The 21,339-nt window shown below is 42.1% G+C and overlaps 1 protein-coding gene across 3 annotated transcripts in view; it reads left to right on the top strand.

Moving 5' to 3' along the window:
- LOC142582817 (uncharacterized) overlaps nt 1-19,645 on the top strand; it is a 29,790-nt gene extending 10,145 nt beyond the window's left edge. For 2 of the 3 annotated variants that reach the window (XM_075692877.1, XM_075692875.1), the window contains exons 3-7: nt 9,964-10,084; nt 13,267-13,486; nt 14,688-14,955; nt 16,622-16,974; nt 18,260-19,645. In XM_075692877.1, coding sequence (XP_075548992.1) covers nt 9,964-10,084; nt 13,267-13,486; nt 14,688-14,955; nt 16,622-16,974; nt 18,260-18,602 — 1,305 coding nt within the window. In that variant the 3' untranslated portion in view covers nt 18,603-19,645. Of the gene's footprint in view, nt 1-319; nt 513-3,625; nt 3,740-9,963; nt 10,085-13,266; nt 13,487-14,687; nt 14,956-16,621; nt 16,975-18,259 lie in introns of all 3 variants that reach the window. The other variant, XM_075692876.1, reaches the window with a different exon arrangement.
- Nucleotides 19,646-21,339: the final 1,694 nt, after the last annotated feature.

Raw genomic sequence — 21,339 nt, 5'->3', positions numbered from 1 at the left:
GTATGCTCTCTCTGATATTTGAAGCACTTTGCATGTTTATCGCGTTTCGAAGCTCTGTCTTTGTAAGCGCGTTTCTATGTTATTAAACGCCTTAAACTTGGTTGTTCTATGCCTTACATGTCTGCGGTACGAAGCGTTATTGCTGAAATAATGTTTGAAGTATAAACACTGCTATAATGGAAATGTCGAAGTTTTCGCGTTCATCACATTGCGCAGTGTGTGCGTTGGTTATATTCGCAACGCCGTGCGTGTTAAATGCTGCATATTTAGCATTTTCTCATTTCTTTGAGTGTTTGAAAAGATTCTTATCTATTGACAGGTTTCCGAAGGGTGCCGATTTGCGCGAAGCGTGGGCACGCGCAATTCGGCGGGACGGTTGGGCTCCAAAAGACAGTGACCGTCTGTGTTCCGTACATTTCAAGGCCGACTGCTTCGACAGAACTGGCCAGACGGTTAGATTACGAGCTGGGAGCATACCAACGTCGTTCCCAGCAGCGCAGCTGTTGACCATTGTGAGTTTCTAGTGCTGGATGTGGTGTATGTACAGTAGCGTTCAATTAACTGCAACACTGCGCTCGAGCGTGGTCGATAGGAAACTCAATACTGCACAGCGATATACGAAAAGTCGGTTTAATAAGTGCCAGTAATTGGACGCGGTGTTTAGTTTTCTAATTTTTTATGCGTCGGCGCCGCCGTGCAGATTTGGGGCCTCTGCGATTGTGGGCATGTACCGTGTTGCAGCTCATATTGAACGCATCTGTGTACAGTATGCATGATCAGCCTGCCTAAATAAACACACACACAAAACTTTCGCAGCAAAGTCGCATTTTCTGGTCTGCGTCATTCAGTGGAACACGTAAGTTGCTTTCTCCATCCAGAGAAATAATAAAAAAAAAACTTTCATTAACATATAAGAACTGCATGTGCTTCTAATGTGCATAAACTGGTTTCGCCACCTGTTGACAATTAACGAAAACATTCATGCCCAACAAGGTGACTTAGCGGACTCGGCTACTTTGTGGCTCATATTTCAATAATGTGAAAATGTTTTGTGGCCTGAATTAACGGCGAGAAGATGAAACACCATTCTTGCATTGACGGATTCCATGAAGCAGCTTTGCTGCATTCATTATTCGCACTGGTAGTACAAGCAGTCCAAATTTATGCAAATGCTGATGCAACAGCAGTTCTTGATTTTCTTTCTGTTGAACCAGGCAGACCAGGACGCCAATTGTTATATAGAACAATGCAGATCAATGACTGTGGCCTTGCAACAAAATTAGAGCACACAGCAGCCATAAGCACACATTCTGCTTTCATTGCTGTTCAAATAATAATGCAGTTCACTATAAAATAGCAATATGTTATGGGTATTACCATTTTGTATATAAAGTAGTATTGTTCTAATGGAGTAATTTTCAAATCAGTTTCAATGTATGACATTTGTAATATATACTGGCATCAAAATACTTAAACCATGCATTTCTTGCCTATACAGTTTTGCTTTCGTCAGCTGTATTTTGTAGTAGTCCATTCTGCAACTGCTGTTGTTCAATACACATTTCTTTCATGTATGTTTTAATTGGACATTCTCTCACACCCATGAACTTGTTGCATATCATAATTAGTTTTACTCGCATGTACACCACTCCTGCCATAGCCAACAGGCTGCAGTATGTATAAAAAAAAAACAAGACTGGAATGTGCCTTTGTGCATTTTCCTGCACGGTACACTTCACTTGTAACAATTATTCACATACAAGGCACCAAAACTGTGCCTTGTAAGTACAGTTGCGCACTTAAAAGGCAGCACTTTTCTTTCACAATGCTGGCCAGGGGTGGTATCCAAAAGTGCACCACTTAAGACCACCCACTGCCTCTCTGTGTAAATGTATTGCCCAACGTCAAAGAAGTCACAGATTACAAAACAGTAAGTCTCAGTTGTTGTTCTTAAATGACTAAATGAAGTTGTGTAGTTATGCTTTGTAGCATCTAGGTGCTTCCTTTATGTTCATCACAGTCCTTAAGACTGCATAAAATCGAATACCAAATTACAGAACATGTTAATGCAACCATTTGCATCAGCATAAACAATTCTCTGAGCCGCCGTGGTTGCTTAGTGGCTATGGTGTTGGGCTGCTAAGCACAAGGTTTACCCACCGTGGTTGCTCAGTGCCTATGGTGTTGGGCTGCTGAGCACGAGGTCGCGGGATCGAATCCCGGCCACGGCGGCCGCATTTTGATGGGGGCGAAATGCGAAAACACCCGTGTGCTTAGATTTAGGTGCACGTTAAAGAACCCCAGGTGGTCAAAATTTCCGGAGTCCTCCACTACGGCGTGCCTCATAATCAGAAAGTGGTTTTGGCACGTAAAACCCCAAATATTATTATTATTAAGCACAAGGTCGCGGGATCGAATTCTGGCCATGGTGGCCACATTTCGATGGGGGCGAAATGCGAAAACACCCATGTACTTAGATTTAGGTGCACATTAAAGGACCCCGGGTGGCCTAAATTATTCCGGAGTCCCCCACTACGGCATGCATCATAATCAGAAAGTGGTTTTGGCACGTAAAACCCCATTTAAAAATTTTTTTTTAATAAACATAATTCTGCTTTTTTGTTTAATGTGAACTTTTTCTGAAAAACAGCATTTATAATGAAACCTGATTGTTGCTTCAAATACTATTATAATCAAAATGTGATGCAGTTTATTTCTGCATGCAGTCAACACAAAAGTTGACAATGTTCAAGTGGTATAGATCAGTAGAAATAGCTAATCACTGTGTGATTGCAAAATAAACATTGCACTGGAACTTCAAAGGATGTTCCAACACAAGGATTCTTGTGAGGTAAATAAAGATATGATTTGATTTGCAAGGTTTACAAAACGTGCAAGTACTGCTAGAAACTACTTGCCACAAATAATGGCACAGGGTTGGCCATCACCGTGCCAATCACTATCATGAGTTGATGATGCTACAGCACGTGCCAATGAGAAAGCACTTTAGGCAAGAAAATTTTTATCAGAGATGGCCAAGATCATTGCAAAAGCTCATTACAGACTTGAAACACTCCCAGTACAAAGAAAACCGATCAGTGAAAATTTCTACATCGACATTAATCTCCGGCCGCATGCAATGTAGTAAGCACAGCACATATATTGGCTTATCCTTGTGGAGTAGCTTATCCCCAAAGCACCTTCTTTAGGGATAAGCCACTGGATGTTGCCACGTGTTGATCATTTCACTCACGCCTCACTCACTGAGCAGTGAAGTGGCATCTAGCAAATTATAGTGGAGATCAGTGAGCTCTATGCCTTCATGACATTGTTTTGCATTTTATCAGTGATAAGTGTATCAATTGCTAATGTTGAAGATTTGACGAGTTGGTATAGCATACTTGCCAACAGATAGCACAATAACCACATAACACAAAAGAAGTAAATGTGTACATGTGTGCCTTTTTTATTGCGTTGTGTGGTTATCTTGATATCTCTTGACAAGTATATTAATTGCCTCTCAAAGATTACTTGCTTTACGCTGTAAACTAGAGGCAGACAATTCAGCTGTGCACACACTCAGAAGTGCAAAAGATTCATTGTTTTCCCTCTTCTTTCTCTGCAGAATAAATCAACGAAAATCACTCCAAGCACAAGACAGCAGCAGCAGCAGGCACCAGCAAAAACAAAGCTGACTTCAAGCAGCAGTCACCAGCAGGAGGTAGTGAGGACATCAAAGGTATTGGTGGCATTGCTCAGCTGCATCAGTTAACGCTGCACAATGTCATAGGTTGTGGTCATAAGATTTGTCAGGATTTGCAACCTGGTTATTGCTATGTTCATCGCATAAATATTCAGTCAAGCCTGTCGGTAGCCGTGGCTGTATCGGCTGCTGTTGGCTTTATCACGACATGCGTCACAGAAGATTACTGCAGGTCAGTCATGCAAAGAGTTTAAAAGTGCATGTGTGAATTTTTTTTTTCCTTTCTCTTTTCCGTTACTGAACTGCTGATGGCAAGTCAGCTCATCATGACAAATATTGTCCCATCTTATTATTAATTGGTGCAATTTTGACACACAAATAAATAATATGCAATGCCGTTTGCTAGTTTATGTTCAACAAGAGCACTAAATACACTTTAGGCATTCCTGCTATAACTTTTTGAAAAATATGACAAGAAATTGCAGGTCCAACAGAAGTCTGCACTTTTCGTCAATTTTGTTGAAATTTCTCATGGCATTTAACGGTTAAGTTAGCCACCAGCTCTTGTTGTTTAATCCATATTTACAACACGTCCTTAACACACTTAAAACTATTAGAAAGGCCTCGAAATGCTATGCATTGTTAGCGTTGCACATACCATAAACCCTCAATTTAATTAAACTTGATTTTACAACATCTTCAATTTAAGTGTTTTCAATTCCTTGACGCGTACTTGTAGAACCTAATGAGTTCAAAACCTCCACGCAACGAAGTAAACTTAATATCTCGTCCGATTCAACAAAATTCAGGAAGAATATCGACAAATTTTCGGAACTTAAAATAAAAGTATCCTGGGTTTCAGTTCAAGTGACAAATATCATTGACCTCAGGTCCTAACACTATCGCAATATTACAGTGAAATGTCGATCCAACAAGATAGATAGGACCCAGTAGTTATATTTTAAAACCAGAAACACATAAAAATATTATGCAAATAAGATTATGTATTTAACTAAGAGCAAAAAGTTGTAAAACTTTTTTTTTGCGTACATACTTCTTGTAGACAGTGAAACAAGATGTGCTCAAAAGGCTCGTCGTCTGCAGGCATGCAAAAATTATATAATTTTTTGCTTGTGAATAAGCACAATGATACTCACATTATTTCCTTAAGTGTTCCCAATTCAATGAAGTAATTATAAAGTCTAATTGAGGTTTAAATGTACTGTGTAGGGCTGTGTGAATACTACTAACAATTTTTGAGACCACATCAAATACGAATCAAATGCGACAAGCTGATTGAATACTTTGAATAATGAACAGCTGTTTTCACAATTAATATTAAATGATGTTCACACTCTAGTATTCATCAAGATAACAAGTGTCTGTCATTAAGCGCATTATGAAGTATTGATTAATAAGAGCACAAAATGGAGCATTAGGAACAAATTAGCTGTTCGGTCCCCTACTCAAGGTTACTGTTTTGATGCCTTTTCACGATAGTAATGCCTTTCGGCGCTCATCGTGTTCATGAATGGCCAAACAACGCTCTGCCCCGAGTAAAGCATCGAACACAGCCATTCACAAATGCCAAAAGGTGTTAGCATTAAAAAAAGGCATTGCTACAAAATACCAGCACAGCCAGTAAAGTCCGTTTCCCTGAGCAACATAGCCTGCTCTACTACGAAAGCTTTCAGGTTTTATGCCTACTATGCCCGTAGGGATAAAATATGTTGTGCTCTTGTTACAATATTGTTAGATTGTGCACACTTGACACACACATTGCACTCACATTTAAATATTCAAAAACTAATAGAAAAAGATTTGAATTACGAATATTGACAATTCAATTTTAAGACCAAATCAAATAAGACATTATTCCACTTCTTATTTGGAAGTTTCAAATATTCGTGCACCCCTAATGCTGTGAACGTGTTATCAAAAGGGGGCTGCTTTCTGGTGTCATAGCTTCTGGGTTGCGATCTGGCGGACGACCATGTGTAAAAGGCCACAAAGACGACCTTTGAGCTCCTATCAGAACATAGTGCATCGACTGGAAAGAATTAAATTTGTGCACACTACAAGAGGAGAGGGCATAAACAAACCTTGTTTTGAAAAAAGCCCATTCTCTAATATCAGTGTGAGAGGAAGCCCTGTAAGTTAGTCTTGTTGTACAGTTGTGATGGCATGCAATAAAACAAAGACATTCATATCTGTTGTCGGTCTCAGTTCCTTGCTTACAATTCTGCAAAAACTTGCACTCATGCATGCGTAGATATGTGCCACATACATTGGCGTGTCGTTTGGATACACAGGGTGATGATTTTTAAGTTCTATGGAATTTTTGAAAATTGCCTGTTACAGATAACGTAATCCCAGTACTTGAGCTGGATTGTTAGGAGAGGCGTACATTGCAGAAAAATTGAAACACATGTTCAACTAATTAACAAAAATTGTATGTAATGTCTTAATTACCTTATGGCACATATTGCAATTTACAAATTGTAGCATACAAGTTTGTCGGGCATATGCAGGCATACTCTGAATGCATTTCCACAATAACACCAGTTTGGAGATATGCACCATCAAACTCGCCGTAAGAATGCACAGTTGGTCCACTTACTTTTTAGCGAAACACACTTTTATGCATTAAAGCATAAAAGTAACTGGAACAACCATTTATTTCATTTGACACTTTTGGGAATAATATCTCAAAACTGGTGTCATCCTGAAAATTCAAGTGCGTCTTGCAAATTCACCACCTACAATTCACAAATTGCAGTGTGTGCTGTAACATAAATTAATTAAGAATTAGTCAATTTTTCATGCAAGTAATATTCACGTCTCTGAACAATCCAGCTCAAGGACTGGAATTATGTTATCTGCAACAGGCGATTTTAAAAAATTTCATAGAACTTAAAAATCTTCACCCTGTATACATTAGTTTAAACAAAGTTTTTTTACCCTTGCGATCATTTGCGGACTTTGTAGTAATTCCAGTCAGGAACTATATCACAAGTTTTGGGCGCCATACAAAAAGAGCACTCATGTAAATAACTGTCAATTAAGCGATTTATTTCATAAAGTTTTCTTATTCCTGAGGCTCTTACACGGAGACAGCATCACATCATGGGCCATAACCACAGGAACTATTTACTCTAGCATCCTGATCATTGCTTTCTTCTTCAGTGCTCTCATCTGAAGGCGTAACATATTCCTTCTCAGCACTAAAATAATCTTCAGATAACACTAAACCCACATGAGTTCTTTCAGTAAAATGCATGTGAAGAAAAAGTCGCCATCTTCTCACTGTGTTGAATCACAAGAAGAGCACATAGATTCCTTCAAGCTCAACTAGAAAGTGCTGCCCTCTTACAGGGGCACTGCAAATTGCAATTATCAAAACCTAAAAAATTTCCTGAAAGGTTCTGCAGCAAACACTCACACACACACACACACACACACAAAAAAAACAGTCTGCCTCCATTCCACCCCGTGAAAGCGGATGTACAGTTGCGTGCAATATGACTTGCAACACCCTTGTTCATGGTCGAAGGGGCTCAAGGCTGCGCTGTGGCTTGGACACGTGAAATAGCGGTTTAATACATACCACTAATTGAAGCTGTGTTTAGGTCTGTAACTTACCCTGTGTCTGCACAACCGTGCAGTTTTGGAGCCCCTTCGACTATGGGCACCGATGTTGCAGGTCATATTGCACCTGACTGTACATTTACGCTGTTGCCAACGTTAGACAAGTACCACTACCCCAACTGACAGACAAGCACCACCACCACAAGCAATGTTAGACAACCACAAACTGCTCATATTTCTCCTTGAAAGAGAACTGCCCTGTTCACGCCCTTTCTGTTTGTTCTTCGACACCGCAGTGCTCGCTGTGCATGATTGCAGTGTCTCTTCCTTGCAAGTGTAGCAATATGCACTTTCCCTGTGGCACACCAGGCGTCGCACTGTCAAGATCAATGTAGCAACCACGTTCGCACCCGTTCTATTCGTGCTTTGACGCCGTGGTGGTTGCTGTGCATGTTCACTGTGTCCTTATGCTTGTGTGGAACCCGCTTTCATGAAGTGAAACATCACCAACCTTTTGAACAGTGTTTGCCATACTGTCAATTATGGTCGCTGCACATGCTGTGTGACAGATTGTCATGTGACTATATATACCACTTGATGATGTCATCACGTCACACGTGACATCACACAATGTCATTGTCAAGTGATGATGTCACCTGATGACGTCATGTGATGCACTTTGGAGAAGTAGCACACTGTGCACCTCCCACTTCTTGGCACTGTCTCTGAGATTGGCCCATAATAATGTGATGTGGTAGCGTAATCACATCAACCGTCGCATAATGACATGATCACACAAATGGTTGTGTGATGACATCATCACGTCGAACATTATGTTATGTTTTAACGGCACCGTCACACGACAATATGGCCTGATGACGTAAGCTGATGACATCCTTATGTCGAATGTGACGTCACACGATGACGACACCATCAAACGATGATGTCACCAGATGACGTCATGTGATGCCTCTTGGAGAAGCAGCACACTGTACGCTGCCTGCTGTGCGCTGCCTGCTTCATTGCGCTATCCCCGAGATCGGCCCACATTTTTGTGAAAGCAAAGGTCTTGCACGCGGACACGAAAAATCCTGACCAACTAGAGGCTAACAGCTTCACTGTAAAAGAAATATAGTGCCCACAAGCAAACACATTTCAGTTGCTTCCTGGCATCAGACTGTAACCAATGTTTTTAAGCGTAAGAGCCTGACACATTATACCACAAAGGGTTGCAGGTGCTATATCACCTGTCGGTTTTGGGAGAAATCATAATGGCAGTCTGGCATAAAGTTACTGAAGTAGATTTATTTGCTTTGAATGCATGTGTCAGCGACGAGGGCTAAAAAACCACTTTCACATGCATCACTTCTGCCACCATCATGCCACCAGCCATCGTGCCAGGTGCAGCAAACTTCCTTAGATGGGTATGCCGAATATTGTGTAAAAAAAAAGTAAGTGCCACGAATTGTATATGACTTCTTTAACTAAACTGCTGGCTCATGTGTGTTCAAGTTGGTAATACTAAAAGCATAGTCAAAGGTAAAATAGACACCAACCAAAAAGATAATAAAGCAAGAGATTTCGGCTCCCATAAAGAGGCATTGTCCACAATGTTTTGAACAAGGCTCCTGGGAGCCTTGTTTTCTTTTGTTTTCTTCTTTTCTTTTTTATGTTCTTGGTTGGCGTCCATCTTACCTTTGACTATGAGTGATCCCAACCAGATGAGTTTTAGTCAAGCTTTTCATTTCAATACTAAAAGCAGTATGTTATGGTCCTGAAAATTTTGGCATTTTTTATAGCTTCTAAACGTTAGCTTTATGACATCACCTCTTTTAGAAAGCAGATCACCCGAGAGTTCAGGTAGAAGGATGTCACAGACATGTCATTGCAGCACGGGAATCCTGCGATGCAGTGGCCGTGTCAAGTGTTGCTTTCAGTGGGTCAGAGGCCGCTACACTCCTACAAATGTTGCCATTGGAGGTGTGTGTAGAGGCTTCATCAGAAGTAAAATTGAATTCAATTGAATTCTGAGGTTTTACATGCCAAAACCACAATTTGATTATGAGGCACGCTGCAGTGGGGACTCCGGAATAATGTTGACCACCAGGGGATCTTTAACGTGCCCCCAATGCACGGGACCACATGTGTTCTTGCATTTCGCCCCCATCGAAATGTGGCCGCGGCGGCTGGGATTTCATCCCGCGAGCTTGTGCTTAACAGTGCAACACCACAGCCACTAAACCAGTGCGGCAGGTGTTGAAGGTAAAAGATATATTGTACAAACTGCATTACATTTATGCTCAGTTGCAATGTAGGTACGTAATTATCTTTTTTAATTTTTGCTGGTTTAACACTATTTACCAGTGCATGTCATGAGAGGTCATCAGGACATGGCTCCATATCTTCACTGTCATTGCAGCTGTTCCATGTTAGCATCTTTTTTCTTTTTTACCAAGTCTGTTCTCAAAAGAATTATACTTCTGACATTTCAGAGCACACATTTATCATATCACTAGAGCCTGACTTAATGCTTTCCTTTCCTGTCTCTTTAAAAAAGATAGGACACAATGATAATAGATGAGGCAACATAGTGCTCTTTGTTCTTCTGCTAGCACATCCCCTTTTGGGTCACTGCAAATGAGTATGATATTTTCTGGCTCTTGGCATTACAGGGACATGGCAGAACAACTCGGGCAGCCACCAAAGTCCAGGAGAAGAAAGCTTGCGACCATGCAGCAAAGCAGTCGAAAACAAGAGATGCCGGCACCAACACGACATTATCTCTTGAGAACGGTCAGTCAATTACTGGACAACATCATTTGATCGCTTGCTTACGAGAGTTCGAAGGAGCAGCCAAAAGGCCAGTCATGGCACGTTCCTAGACTGTGCTTGATGGTAATTAGTCTCGTTGACCTTTGCTTGCCAGTGGCGTTCCTTGAGTGCATGAGTAGCAGGTCAAGCTCTCTCAGCAGCAGTAGGTTTCATGCTTTCTTCTGGCACAATGGTCTTCCTCAGTGCCATCATGAGCAAGAAAAGCTGTTGTAAAGCTCACATTGTTTTATGTACGCACAACACATCACGCATCATACCACTGCTCCCCCCATTCCACTCTTCACACCACTACTGCCAATGCACACTTAAGTGACTAGGTCTCTCTGCATACATCAATGTGTGGTGAGTACAATGCATTCTTCTCACCCAAAGTCATCTTTCACCAGCTAAGTCTACAGAAACCATTGTATAAGTTTTCCCATTGGCCATAGTGGCATTCTGAAAGCACGATGAGCACTAGATTCCTCTCTCCAAAGTTTCATGCATTAGGGCTGCGTAGTTTCTCTACAGAAGTCATTTAGAAATCTTGTGAAGTTTTCCAACACACTCGCAAAGGCTCCAGGATGGCAATTTGTGTGCTACTTCAGTCAGCTAAACCTTTGCGAAAGTTCTTCTGTTGGCCACCATGACCATCTTAAATCACCATGACCCACGTGGAAAGGTTCTCATAGGTTCCATGTTTTCAAGTGCTTAGTTTTCTCATTGTGGTCATTAAGAAACCTTGGAATTTTCCCTGGATGGCAGAGTGCAGCAGTTTTGGCATATTTAAGAGCTTCTAACAACTTTTAAAATTCACCCAGAAAACATTTACGATTTTTTTCATGATGTTCTATGAGTGCTTTCCACAAACTTATAAAAATGCGCATGCCGTGTCGATTTGGCAGGTGTGATCGTGCATGTGTACACCGTATTTGTCTGAATGTTGCCTGTACAAAAGACTTTTTCAGTAAAATTAAAGGGACATTAAAGGTCAACGCTAAGTTGACATGGACTGTTAAAATACCATTCCAGAAACCTCGCAGCGCATGTTTCGTGCCAAGAAAAGACTTAGTTTATGAGAAAACTGTGTCTGAAGGGCCCGCATACATTCAACGCACTTCAAATCACCCACTCCCAAGCGTGGAGTGGTGATGTCGACATGCACCGCATCGCCCTTTACTGCCGTCGGAGAGTAAATCGGCTTCTGACAGGCAGCGCTACATTTTTTTCCACAAAACGCAAACGCATGGCCATGAAGAAACCTAGCCATGACGGAGCGTTGGATTCATTGTTGTAGCTGCTCTTAGTCAAGCGGCGTGGACCGTTCGGGAATCCCCTGACATCAAATGGACGTGGCATACTCTGCTACTTGTAGTTTGTGCGAGTTTCACGACCCTGCAAAACCAGCGCAGCAGTATGCGATAACGAAGCTACTGAAACACGAAAGCGCAGGTAATGCAGAGTAAGAGAAAATGAAACCTTTCAACCGCCCATGTCACTGTCAAGGGTAACGTCTATGAGTTTTTTCTAAAAATCAAATGGAACTGGACAAGTAGCACAGCGTTTTTGTCTTATAATGCATACAATTATCTTTTTATTAAGACTGGTTGAGTACTAGTGACAAAATTATAATGAGTGTCTTCGTCATCGGGCTGGTACTTGGATGTCCTTGGGGTCTCTAATTGTGTCCTGCATTTACGTCAATTTCTCTACTACTAAAACTCTGTTCATAATAATATTGACGCCTTAGACATTCCCGAGCACTAATCTATCACTTTAGCTTGACTTGATACTTGCCTTTAGTTTCCCTTTGAGCAGGTAGGATTTCCAGCGTGCCCTGTGAGCAATGTACGAGAGGACATACCACACTTAATCTGTAATTGCAACCTCTTAGCGCTCCAAAGGATAATTCCATCGACAGCAGTAAATGTACCTCAGGGTTCACACCTTGACCTACATACATGTACTTGGACCATATATTAATGCCATCTGTGTTTCCCATGCGATGAATGCACTTTTAGAATTTCTGGAATACACTGATCTCAATGTATTTCGTGCTATGTGGAGGTTGTGGGCTCCACTCCCACTGGCGGGAAGTTTCCTTCCGTGTCCACTTTCATTTCCCTCTAGCTTATAATTTCTACACTTCAACTAAAAACTACAAATACCTTCCCCTATACTTTCCTTTGCTTCATATGGTTGTGACTAACGAAAATCAGGCCCCCTGGTTCCCCTTCTGTCGTGTTATGAGTAGGTTATGCAAGTGTTAAATGCCGTATATCCTGTGTGTATCCTTTCATTTATTGTCACACTCACCTGGATTAGCACACTAGGTGAGCCGCCAGGCAAGTCTCTCCACTTTTCATTGAACAGCCTCTCTCTCTCTCACATTAAACTTCTGAATTTTCCTGTTGTTGGAGACTTTGGCCATGCTGGATACATGCAACGCAGTCATTTGAGACCTGGAATGAGCCATTAAAAGCTGGCACTGTAAAAGCAAAGAGCACTGTCCTAGCATAGATAGCTGCCAGACAAGTCTCTCCACTTTTCATTGAACAGCCTCTCTCTCACACACATTAAACTACTGAGTTTTCCACCTTGGTATCTTGCAATGGCTTATGCTAATAGGTCCTTGGACTCCTTGAAGCTGTTGGAGACTTTGGCCATGCTGGATACATGCAACACAGTCCTTTGAGACCTGGAATGAGCCATTAAAAGCTGGCACTGTCAAAGCAAAGAGCACCGTCCTATCGTAGATCTTGAAGGATACCACTTTGCAAATATCTGTTGAGGCTAGGCATGCAATGCACCCAGGCTGAGCAATAATAGGGTACATTTGTAGCCATGCAGCAGAGCTTTGTTGTGTCAAGTACTATTGTTAAAATAATTAGTTGAGCTAGTTGGTTTTGCATTGCCGATGAAACTATCACAACAAAAAGACAATGCGCACAGGAAAAAAGCACTTGTCTGTCTTTTCTTCCTGTGTGCATTGTCTTTTTGATGCGCTAATTTTCGTCATCAAGTACTTATGTTGCTGTCAACATTTCACTGCATTGGATAAATACCACAAGCAGGCACTTTCTCAATGCTGCTTGCAACTGCTAGTTAAGATTCGATTGGATGGTATGGCTTATAAAAAAAAATTGTCCCTGTTCCCACAACAGACATGCCAACTGCGGCTAGAGCTTCAACCTCGAAGGGCCAACCACTGCCTAAAAAACGGTTGTTCCAGTTGCAACACGACGCCAAAGGTCAATCTAAAGGTCAAGCCAAGGGCAGTGAAGATGCTGGCACCAATCAGCCAGCACCAGTAAATGTTGAGAAACCGGTCGTTGTCAACGGTTCTAAAAGCAAGGACCTAGAGTCGGACAACATGTCGAACTGGTGAGTGGGCTCGCAGGCTTTGAGATAAAGGTAACAAGGATTCCAAAGTACAAAACAATTGTTGGGCAGTTTACTGCCTTACACTGCTTAAAGGGGCTCTGCAATGCATCTCGCGGACTTCACAGTTTCTCAATACATGCATTTTTGCATACTGCCCCCATTTAAATGCAGCTGTGGCTTGATGTCCCTAAATTTAAGTGGTCACAGTGTTTCGCCTGTGGTTGCAGCCTGAGGTACTTGCAAACCATTAGCTCCACATTACAGCTTGCAGTTATGGATGTCTGATGACTTTATACTATCGATTCTACTGTCGGTAGTGTTTGTATCATCAGTAGCTCAAAAGTGATTCAACTGTCTATAGTACTATCAGGAATTTTGCATCACTAATATTTATACCACAAGTCTACCAAGTAACCAGTGGCATGCTATACAGGGTGTAGCATGCACCTTCTCCATGTGAGGTCGTTCAACAGTTACTGTAACTTTATAAATTGCACAAGAGTTCAGCTGTTTCACCTTTTTTTTTCTTTCCCAGAATTCTTGCAATTGACTCAATTAACAGTTCCAGCAGGACAGTATCAAATGTCTTTAACAGCTCATTTACGATCACCACCTCACTTGCTCCAAGCTGCTCAGGTTACTCAGAACTTAATCTCAGAAAACAGTCAGCGGTTTCCTCGAGTTATCATAGTAAGCAATATTGCTTTGGCTGAACTGGCAGAATGAGATGCGATATGTGATGTTTCTGGTGAATATAATTATTGGCAGTTACAAACAGTGCTATTTCTGTGTCACCTACTCCTTGAAAGTTTTCATAAGGTATCCGGCAGGATGTTGCAAAGCATTCTGTCCTCACACTGAGTCATTGTGCTGGGCATGACGTTGCATGAAAAATGAAGGTGTCGTTGAAAGTGGAAGACTCGTTGGTGCCTCCTAACTACACAGAAATGTAGATATTGTGCTATGTTCTTATATTTATATATTATATATTATATTTATATATTATTATAAACATATTATAGACTTCTTGCATGCAATAAAATTTTGCTATGCTAGAACAGGGCAGTGGGGAAGTCATAGTAGGAAGGTGTGGTAGAGTTTGTCAACCGGAGATTCATTAATGCGTATTGACATTTGAATGTATTGTCATTATAAAAACCCTCTCTGGTTCACAGTTTTAACTATCTTTCTGAAATAACAGCTCCGGTGAGCCAGAGGAACATCATGCCACTGACCGAATTGTGAATCGGGACCTCGAGTCTGGCGAGCCAGGACCTGAAACAACGGCCACGGGAGCATTATTTCTGCACACATACTGCGGTGAGAGAGCCGAGCCAGATGAGGTGGTGCAGCTCAAGAAGTTGCTTCAGATTGCTAAGCGACGCCTCGCTCTGGCCGACCAGAAGATGAACCGCAAGTTGAAGGCATTCAATGAACTACTGGCTGCCAACAAGGAGCTCAAATTCCAGGTTTGTATTCCTGCCATTGCATGCCATTTGCTTGCATCTGGCAGTTGAATGCTAGAGACTTTAAAGTTATAGGCCAACTACAACAAAATTTTGAACCATATAAAACACCTAGCTTCAGGTAGCAACTGATAGAAAGCACCAAAGAGGAAGTAAAAAGAAAAAAAGAAATCCACCATTACTGCTTGCTGGAAATAATGCAGAACTCCTAACTTTTAAGAACCAACACAGCATATAGGCATGACCTGATACCTGCCGATGACCAGGGCATGCTGCAACTCTATCTTCGAGGCCATGTTCTGTGAACTGTGCCATATCTGATGTGTACCATGTGCTGACGTTGTCAGCTTAAGTGATAAATGTTCATAATAATAATTGCACCGGTCCTGCAGCTATGTCATGACTGGTGCAATAGTATATATACACTAATTTGTAACAAGCTTAGCCAAAGTGACATTTCATTGCAGTTAGCCCTGAAAGGGCACTGAAGCCCTACTTCAGTTTTTTCTCAACATAGTTAATAAAGCTCTAGAAAGAGAGAAAACTCTTGGCACTCGTTCTTTGCCAAGATCTGGCTTAGCCACCCAGAAAATGGCATTTGGCAGGTTGCCCAAGACAACAGATGGAAATGTGTTGACCGCAGAGAGGCATGCCTGAGGTGTCTGGGCTAGTTGGTAAACCATCTTAGTAACAGCTTAAGAAGAGAACATTAAAAAACATTTTCTAAGACGTCCCACGCTAATCTGGTGCTTCCAGCTTTAGCATATACGAATGTAATAGCATCACATAAAAGTACCTGGCTACTGGCATTTTTACATCATTAGTATACATACCTTACCTTCAGACCATTTGAAACCTTCTTGCATAAAACTAACATAATGTAAGACATTTGCAAGCCTCGTAAAAGTAATATATTGAGAATCACAAAGTTGCTCTGACAGGAAAACATTCACAAACATTGACCATTAAAAGGGACACTAAAGAGAAAGATGATTTCTTCTGCATCAGTAAATTACCCTTCTACAAAATCAAAAACACCATTCTTACCACGATAAGATGTTTGGTAAGCCAGAAAAGTGCAATAACAAAAGATGGGTGAAGAGGCCTCCTTGAAGTTCCCGCACAATCTTGCTGTGACTTCTTGGATTTTGACAGCATCTTCTAGGCCTGGTTAACTCTTTAGCCGTGAAGATAAGCTACATTGTATTCTAAAGGAGCCAAAGATTGAGCATGAGTTTCAGGAACTTTTGCAGAGCCAATGCACCCTAAATATGAAAAAATACTACTTTGGAATCCGTGATGTCACAGCGACGTACTGGCATTGGGGTTTCGGCACGAAATTCAAAAACTGAAACTTTGACCGTTATTTTCTCTTTGAATAATCAAGCTATCATTCAGAAATTAACAACAGATGCTTTATCCATCTAAACTGATTTAGTGTTTTGCTTTAGTGTCCCCTTAACTTGATTCAGCATTTATTATATGTATCAAGCGACTTCCTCTGTTCAGTCCGACATTGTGTTGTCTTGAAACCGCACGAGCTAGCCTATGCTGAAATAATGACTATAATGACGACTATAATTAGATTGTATAGTGAGATAAACAAATAAAATGTAATGAGTGCCGTGCAATCTTGTACCCTGACTGAATCATGTCATTCTGCATGCAGCTGTCGCTGGCCCAGCGGTCAACGCAGCAGCAGTTTTCAGTGAGTGAGCGGCTGCCCCAGGAGCTGCTACGCGATTGGCACGAAAATGCCGGACGCGTGCCTCATGCACGACGCTACAGCCCCACAACGCTGCGCTTCGCTGCCGACCTGCATGCCTGCTCACGCACGGCCTATGAACATGTGGCCTGCTGGCTGCCCATGCCCACGCTGTACCTGGTGCGCCGCCACGCCGCCATGTCTTCTTCTGCCGACAGCAGCCAGGAAAGTGGCGTTGGCAATGCAACCACAACACCCCACAAGAAAGGCGAGACAACTCCAGTAGGGCCTCAAACCACCACTGTGCCAGCAAGCAGGTAATTAAAGCAGTGTTTGCAAGGGGTATGCCTCCGCATAGAAATGTGACATCAGCAGCAACAAACACTCTGAAATCTCCCTTCACAGCACCTTCATTCACACAGGCGATGAGGAGATGGGAGTAGCAAGGGTGTATGTAGTCTGTGCATTACCGACTGACTTAGCATTGTGTACTTTTGACACCACCAAGTATTAGGACAGTACATATGCATAAAATGTGGGCATTATCGAACCAAAGCTTTTGTCCTCTGGCTTGGACCTTCACTTCACCATGGCACATCATAAAAGAAAGACATTCCAACTTGCTGTGTATATTGAAGCAGCATGTTTGCACCTTGCCTTATAGCGCAGCTGAGATAAGCAATATTAAATGTGGACTCAAGAAACGCATCAACTTGAGCCACATTGGTACATTACAGTAAAACCCCAGGTCCATTCAATTGAAACAGGTGGTAGCATAGAGCAAAGCATGACCTCCAAGATCACTAGCATAGTGTAGGATTCGTCTTAAAGATAAATGTTCTCCGACATGTATGCAGTTTTAGAGGCTTAGCTGCCTTTTTTTCTAATTGTCGTTATGCTGTGTTTCTTGGCACCATTGATTCACCAACAATAGTGTATAACGGATCATGCGCTATGTACATATAACACTCCACTTGTCATGGGCGATCTCAGTTTATAAAGAATGCAGTCCAGTCAGTCAATGATTTCCTCTGCAACAAAGTCATCTCACCACATAAAACATGTTACAATGTTTCTAAAAGGTTAAATTAGTTAGTAGCAAATTTTTTGGCGGAAGGGAAACTGGGGCCAAAGAGTGCCAAACACAGGGTTGGTGGTTGACTCGGGTTAGTAAGCATTACTCAAGGTGAAAGAAACAACAGTGCTGTAGAGGGCCCAAAATTAATTAAGAGCAATAATTATATGTAATGGTTGTGGGCAAAGTGTATGGCTTTTACAAAGTCATGCAGCCTCAGCAGCAGTCCTCGTCGGGGCAAGGAGTGCGGAGCACCTGACATGAAAGCTCAGCCATTTCCTTGGGAACGAGACAAGGCTGAGATAAATGGAAATATGAAACTGAATGTAGGAAGCTTACACTAGCTAAAAAATTGAGAACTTTTTCTTAGTTAAAAAAATTTTCAGTTGCCGACAAAAAAGGACGGTTGTGGAGGTATTTGGTTTCTAAAAGGTTAACTTGCTAGTCTATATTTATTTAGTGTCTGCCTTTAGTGTCGCTTTCATGCTCGTGCATTTAAACCACAGTTTGCTCTCTACTGGTTGCAGGTTTGCGAGCTCTGTGCCTCGCATCCGAAAGCTGACAGCTGGGTTTCCTTCAGCAGTCACAAAGCCAAGTGCTTCAACGTTCCCTCCAGTGCAATCTACAGTGAAATTAGAAAGCGCTCCAGTGATGCAGGCCAGCCACAGTGCACCTGCTGTCTTTGTCATAAACAATGCAACACCACCAGTAATGGCGACGCCCCATGAAGCAGCTGTACTACCTGAAATCGCAACATCTGCAAAGGAAGCTGCAAAATCAGAAAGGACTACACTGCCGGAAACAGAGACACAGGTTGGCATGGAGACAGGGCTACATATGGAGATGCAGCAAGAAATGGAGACGCAATAAATGGAGACCCAGCTATAAATAGAACCACAATCAGAAACATGTGCCAGCATGATAGAAACAACCACCGATCTTCCCACAACATGGACACTGACTGCCTTATTTCTTCCCACAGCACTTGCATTGTAGAACTGACAGCTTCAATATACACACGAATTAAAGTGTGACTTTGAATGGCTTACACCTGCGACACACAAAGGGGGCAAATCAGTTTTGCACAAGCCCACAAGGGTGGAGGAAGGTTCATGGAAGGGAAAATTTTCATCCACTCGACTGTAGCACAATGCTACATAGGAAACAATAAGAGTTTCTCAGAAAAGAAAGGTTTGCAGCTGAAGGTATATTCGTCCTGATCCGAGGATCGAACCCAGGACCAATGGTGTTCTGATTCGGTTGCTCTAACATCTGAGCTAACCAGAAGGTTAGCAGATTTCTGAGCGAGACCACATTAATAATCAACTCAAAGCACACGGACACTGAATATGGCAAATCAGTTCTGCGGATGCCCTTCTTGCAGCCCTTGCAGGCTTCTGCAGAACTTATTTGACATTCTTAGTGTCCCTGAACTTTGTGTAGTTGATTAGCTTAGCTAAGCTGCGAATTAGTTCACTCAGCTTTCTTTTTTTGAGAAATGCATTTTAGGTTTCCTTTGTACCTTTGCACTCCAGCTGGGTGGATGAAAATTTTCCCTTTCATCACATGAAGGTAAAGCTGAAGGCATCAACTATTGGCACCACTATGTAAAGTCATCAGTCTTCTGTGGTAGTACATTCCAGTCAGAATATGCATTTTTGCTTCGCGCGTTACCTTTACTATTGTTTCTACTGTGTTGCGCCTCTATTAAGCTGTGCCAGCAAGATAAATTTTTTATATTGAAGAATATGGTTCTTCAGCCTAAATTCTCCGGTGAGGGTTGGTAGAGTACGGGATAGGAAAGTAAGACAAGGAATTGTCAGAAAAGTACACTGTAAACATCTGTACAGAAACATTTAGTTGCTCTTGATGCTTTGTATTTATGTGTGTGGGCTAAAAGAAATATGCTAACAGAGTGTAGTACTGTGTAACTGCTGCAAATGCTTTGGTCCTTTGCCAATTCCTGAAGAAATAGTTTGACAAAAGCCTCTGAGGAAAGGGGCGGAAGTGGGAGGTTGCGCAAGTTGGCATTTACAAAGCTACGCAAAGCTGCAGCCATAGATTAACATTTTTGAATGAGCAGCTAGTGGGTCACTGTTTCACAATATGCATGTTTCATGTTTGTGTTGCGGCTGATGCTTTTGACAAACGAATTAACCTTAGTATTTTTTTTTCCCCACAACTGCTACCTGTTCCCTCAAGCACAGTCACTGATAGCCCGAACACCTTCCCGCACTCTATCTGCAAACATTATTCGTGGGGACTCCTTCAGCATGACAGAGCTGCATTATCATCACATAACTGCTTTCTGCCGCATTTGATAGCACTTGTGTCATCCCTTGATTTTGTTTCGGTCTATCATGCATCATCAACTATTGCACAGGTGGTGCAGTCTCTCACATTCTACCATCCTGAGAGCATAATTGCCATCATACATTCCTTAGTGCTGCACTTCATAGTTTCACTTAAGTTACCGCTCCAGGCCATCTTGAACTGTGAACTGTTCTATTTACTGGCCAACAAACACTAGTCCAAACATGTGGTATGTATAAAGGCTATAAACAGGGATAAAGTGCCTCAGAAAGACTAGCCAACGTTTCGATAGGAGGACCTATCTTCGTCAAAGGCGGCCTTGTCATCATCAGCAGGTTAGTTTTAACGGTTAGTGGAGTGATGTAACACTTTTTTTTACCATGTTCTGCAAGGCTTGCATGATTCTATTGTGTTGTTCAAATGGCCAGGAAGGTTATTGTGCAATCATCCAACCATCATTTAAGCCATAACAGCCATCACTATGGACACAACAGGCTTTCAAGGAGCTGCCAAATCATCCTATTCACTTGCCCTAGAACGGTTAGCAGTTACCTGGTACTCTGAAGAATCCTCCACGACTACAATGTTTAAACTCCCAGACTAGATGAACCATCTGCTACCCTTCTATGGCTGGCCTGGCAGGTTAGCTTTCAAAAGCATAGAGGTAATGCACTGCATGCTTAACATCCATGCAATACTCAAAAGTCGGGACAAACTGCTATGTACACGATACAGTCAAGGGCAACCATTGAGCACAGTGTAGGACTGCGACGCGATGGACCGCTAGACAGAAGTGGGAAAATAATGATCACACTGGCTTGACCATTAATTACTTAACCTGTCATTTCATTCTTTGATAGCAATGTCATTTAGAAGTGGCCTATTGTTGGAGCGAATTGGGATGGAGCTAAGCTCAGTTTACCCATTTAAACGAGCCCTGAATCACTTTTTATCGAAGTGAAGAAAGACATTTGAAGTGAAGATAGGCTATTTCGGAACCACTTTGCCGCAAAAAGTACTTCAATGCGTTCAGCAGAAGCACAGTTATTGGCAATCAAACACGGCCTCAGCTGTGCTCCCCTTCCTCCTCCAATGCCTTGCACTGCGAAGGCTACGGCGGAGATGTCACCGTGGCGCGCAGTTCAAATTTCCAATTTGGTGCCTATGCCGTGCTAAACGTAAGCCAAACGTGGCTGCCCTCAGAGAGCCGCAGTGCACTTAGCCACTGGACTCAGGGCGGCACTTTGCGGCGGCCACGGGGTAGCCGAGCGCAGCGACCAATAGCAGCCGCATA

The sequence above is a fragment of the Dermacentor variabilis genome, chromosome 5 (genome assembly GCF_050947875.1).
Source record: "Dermacentor variabilis isolate Ectoservices chromosome 5, ASM5094787v1, whole genome shotgun sequence".
Lineage (NCBI taxonomy): Eukaryota > Metazoa > Arthropoda > Arachnida > Ixodida > Ixodidae > Dermacentor > Dermacentor variabilis.
The sequence above is the reverse complement of the archived record's forward strand: the minus strand, read 5'-3'. Positions and strand labels throughout refer to the sequence as shown.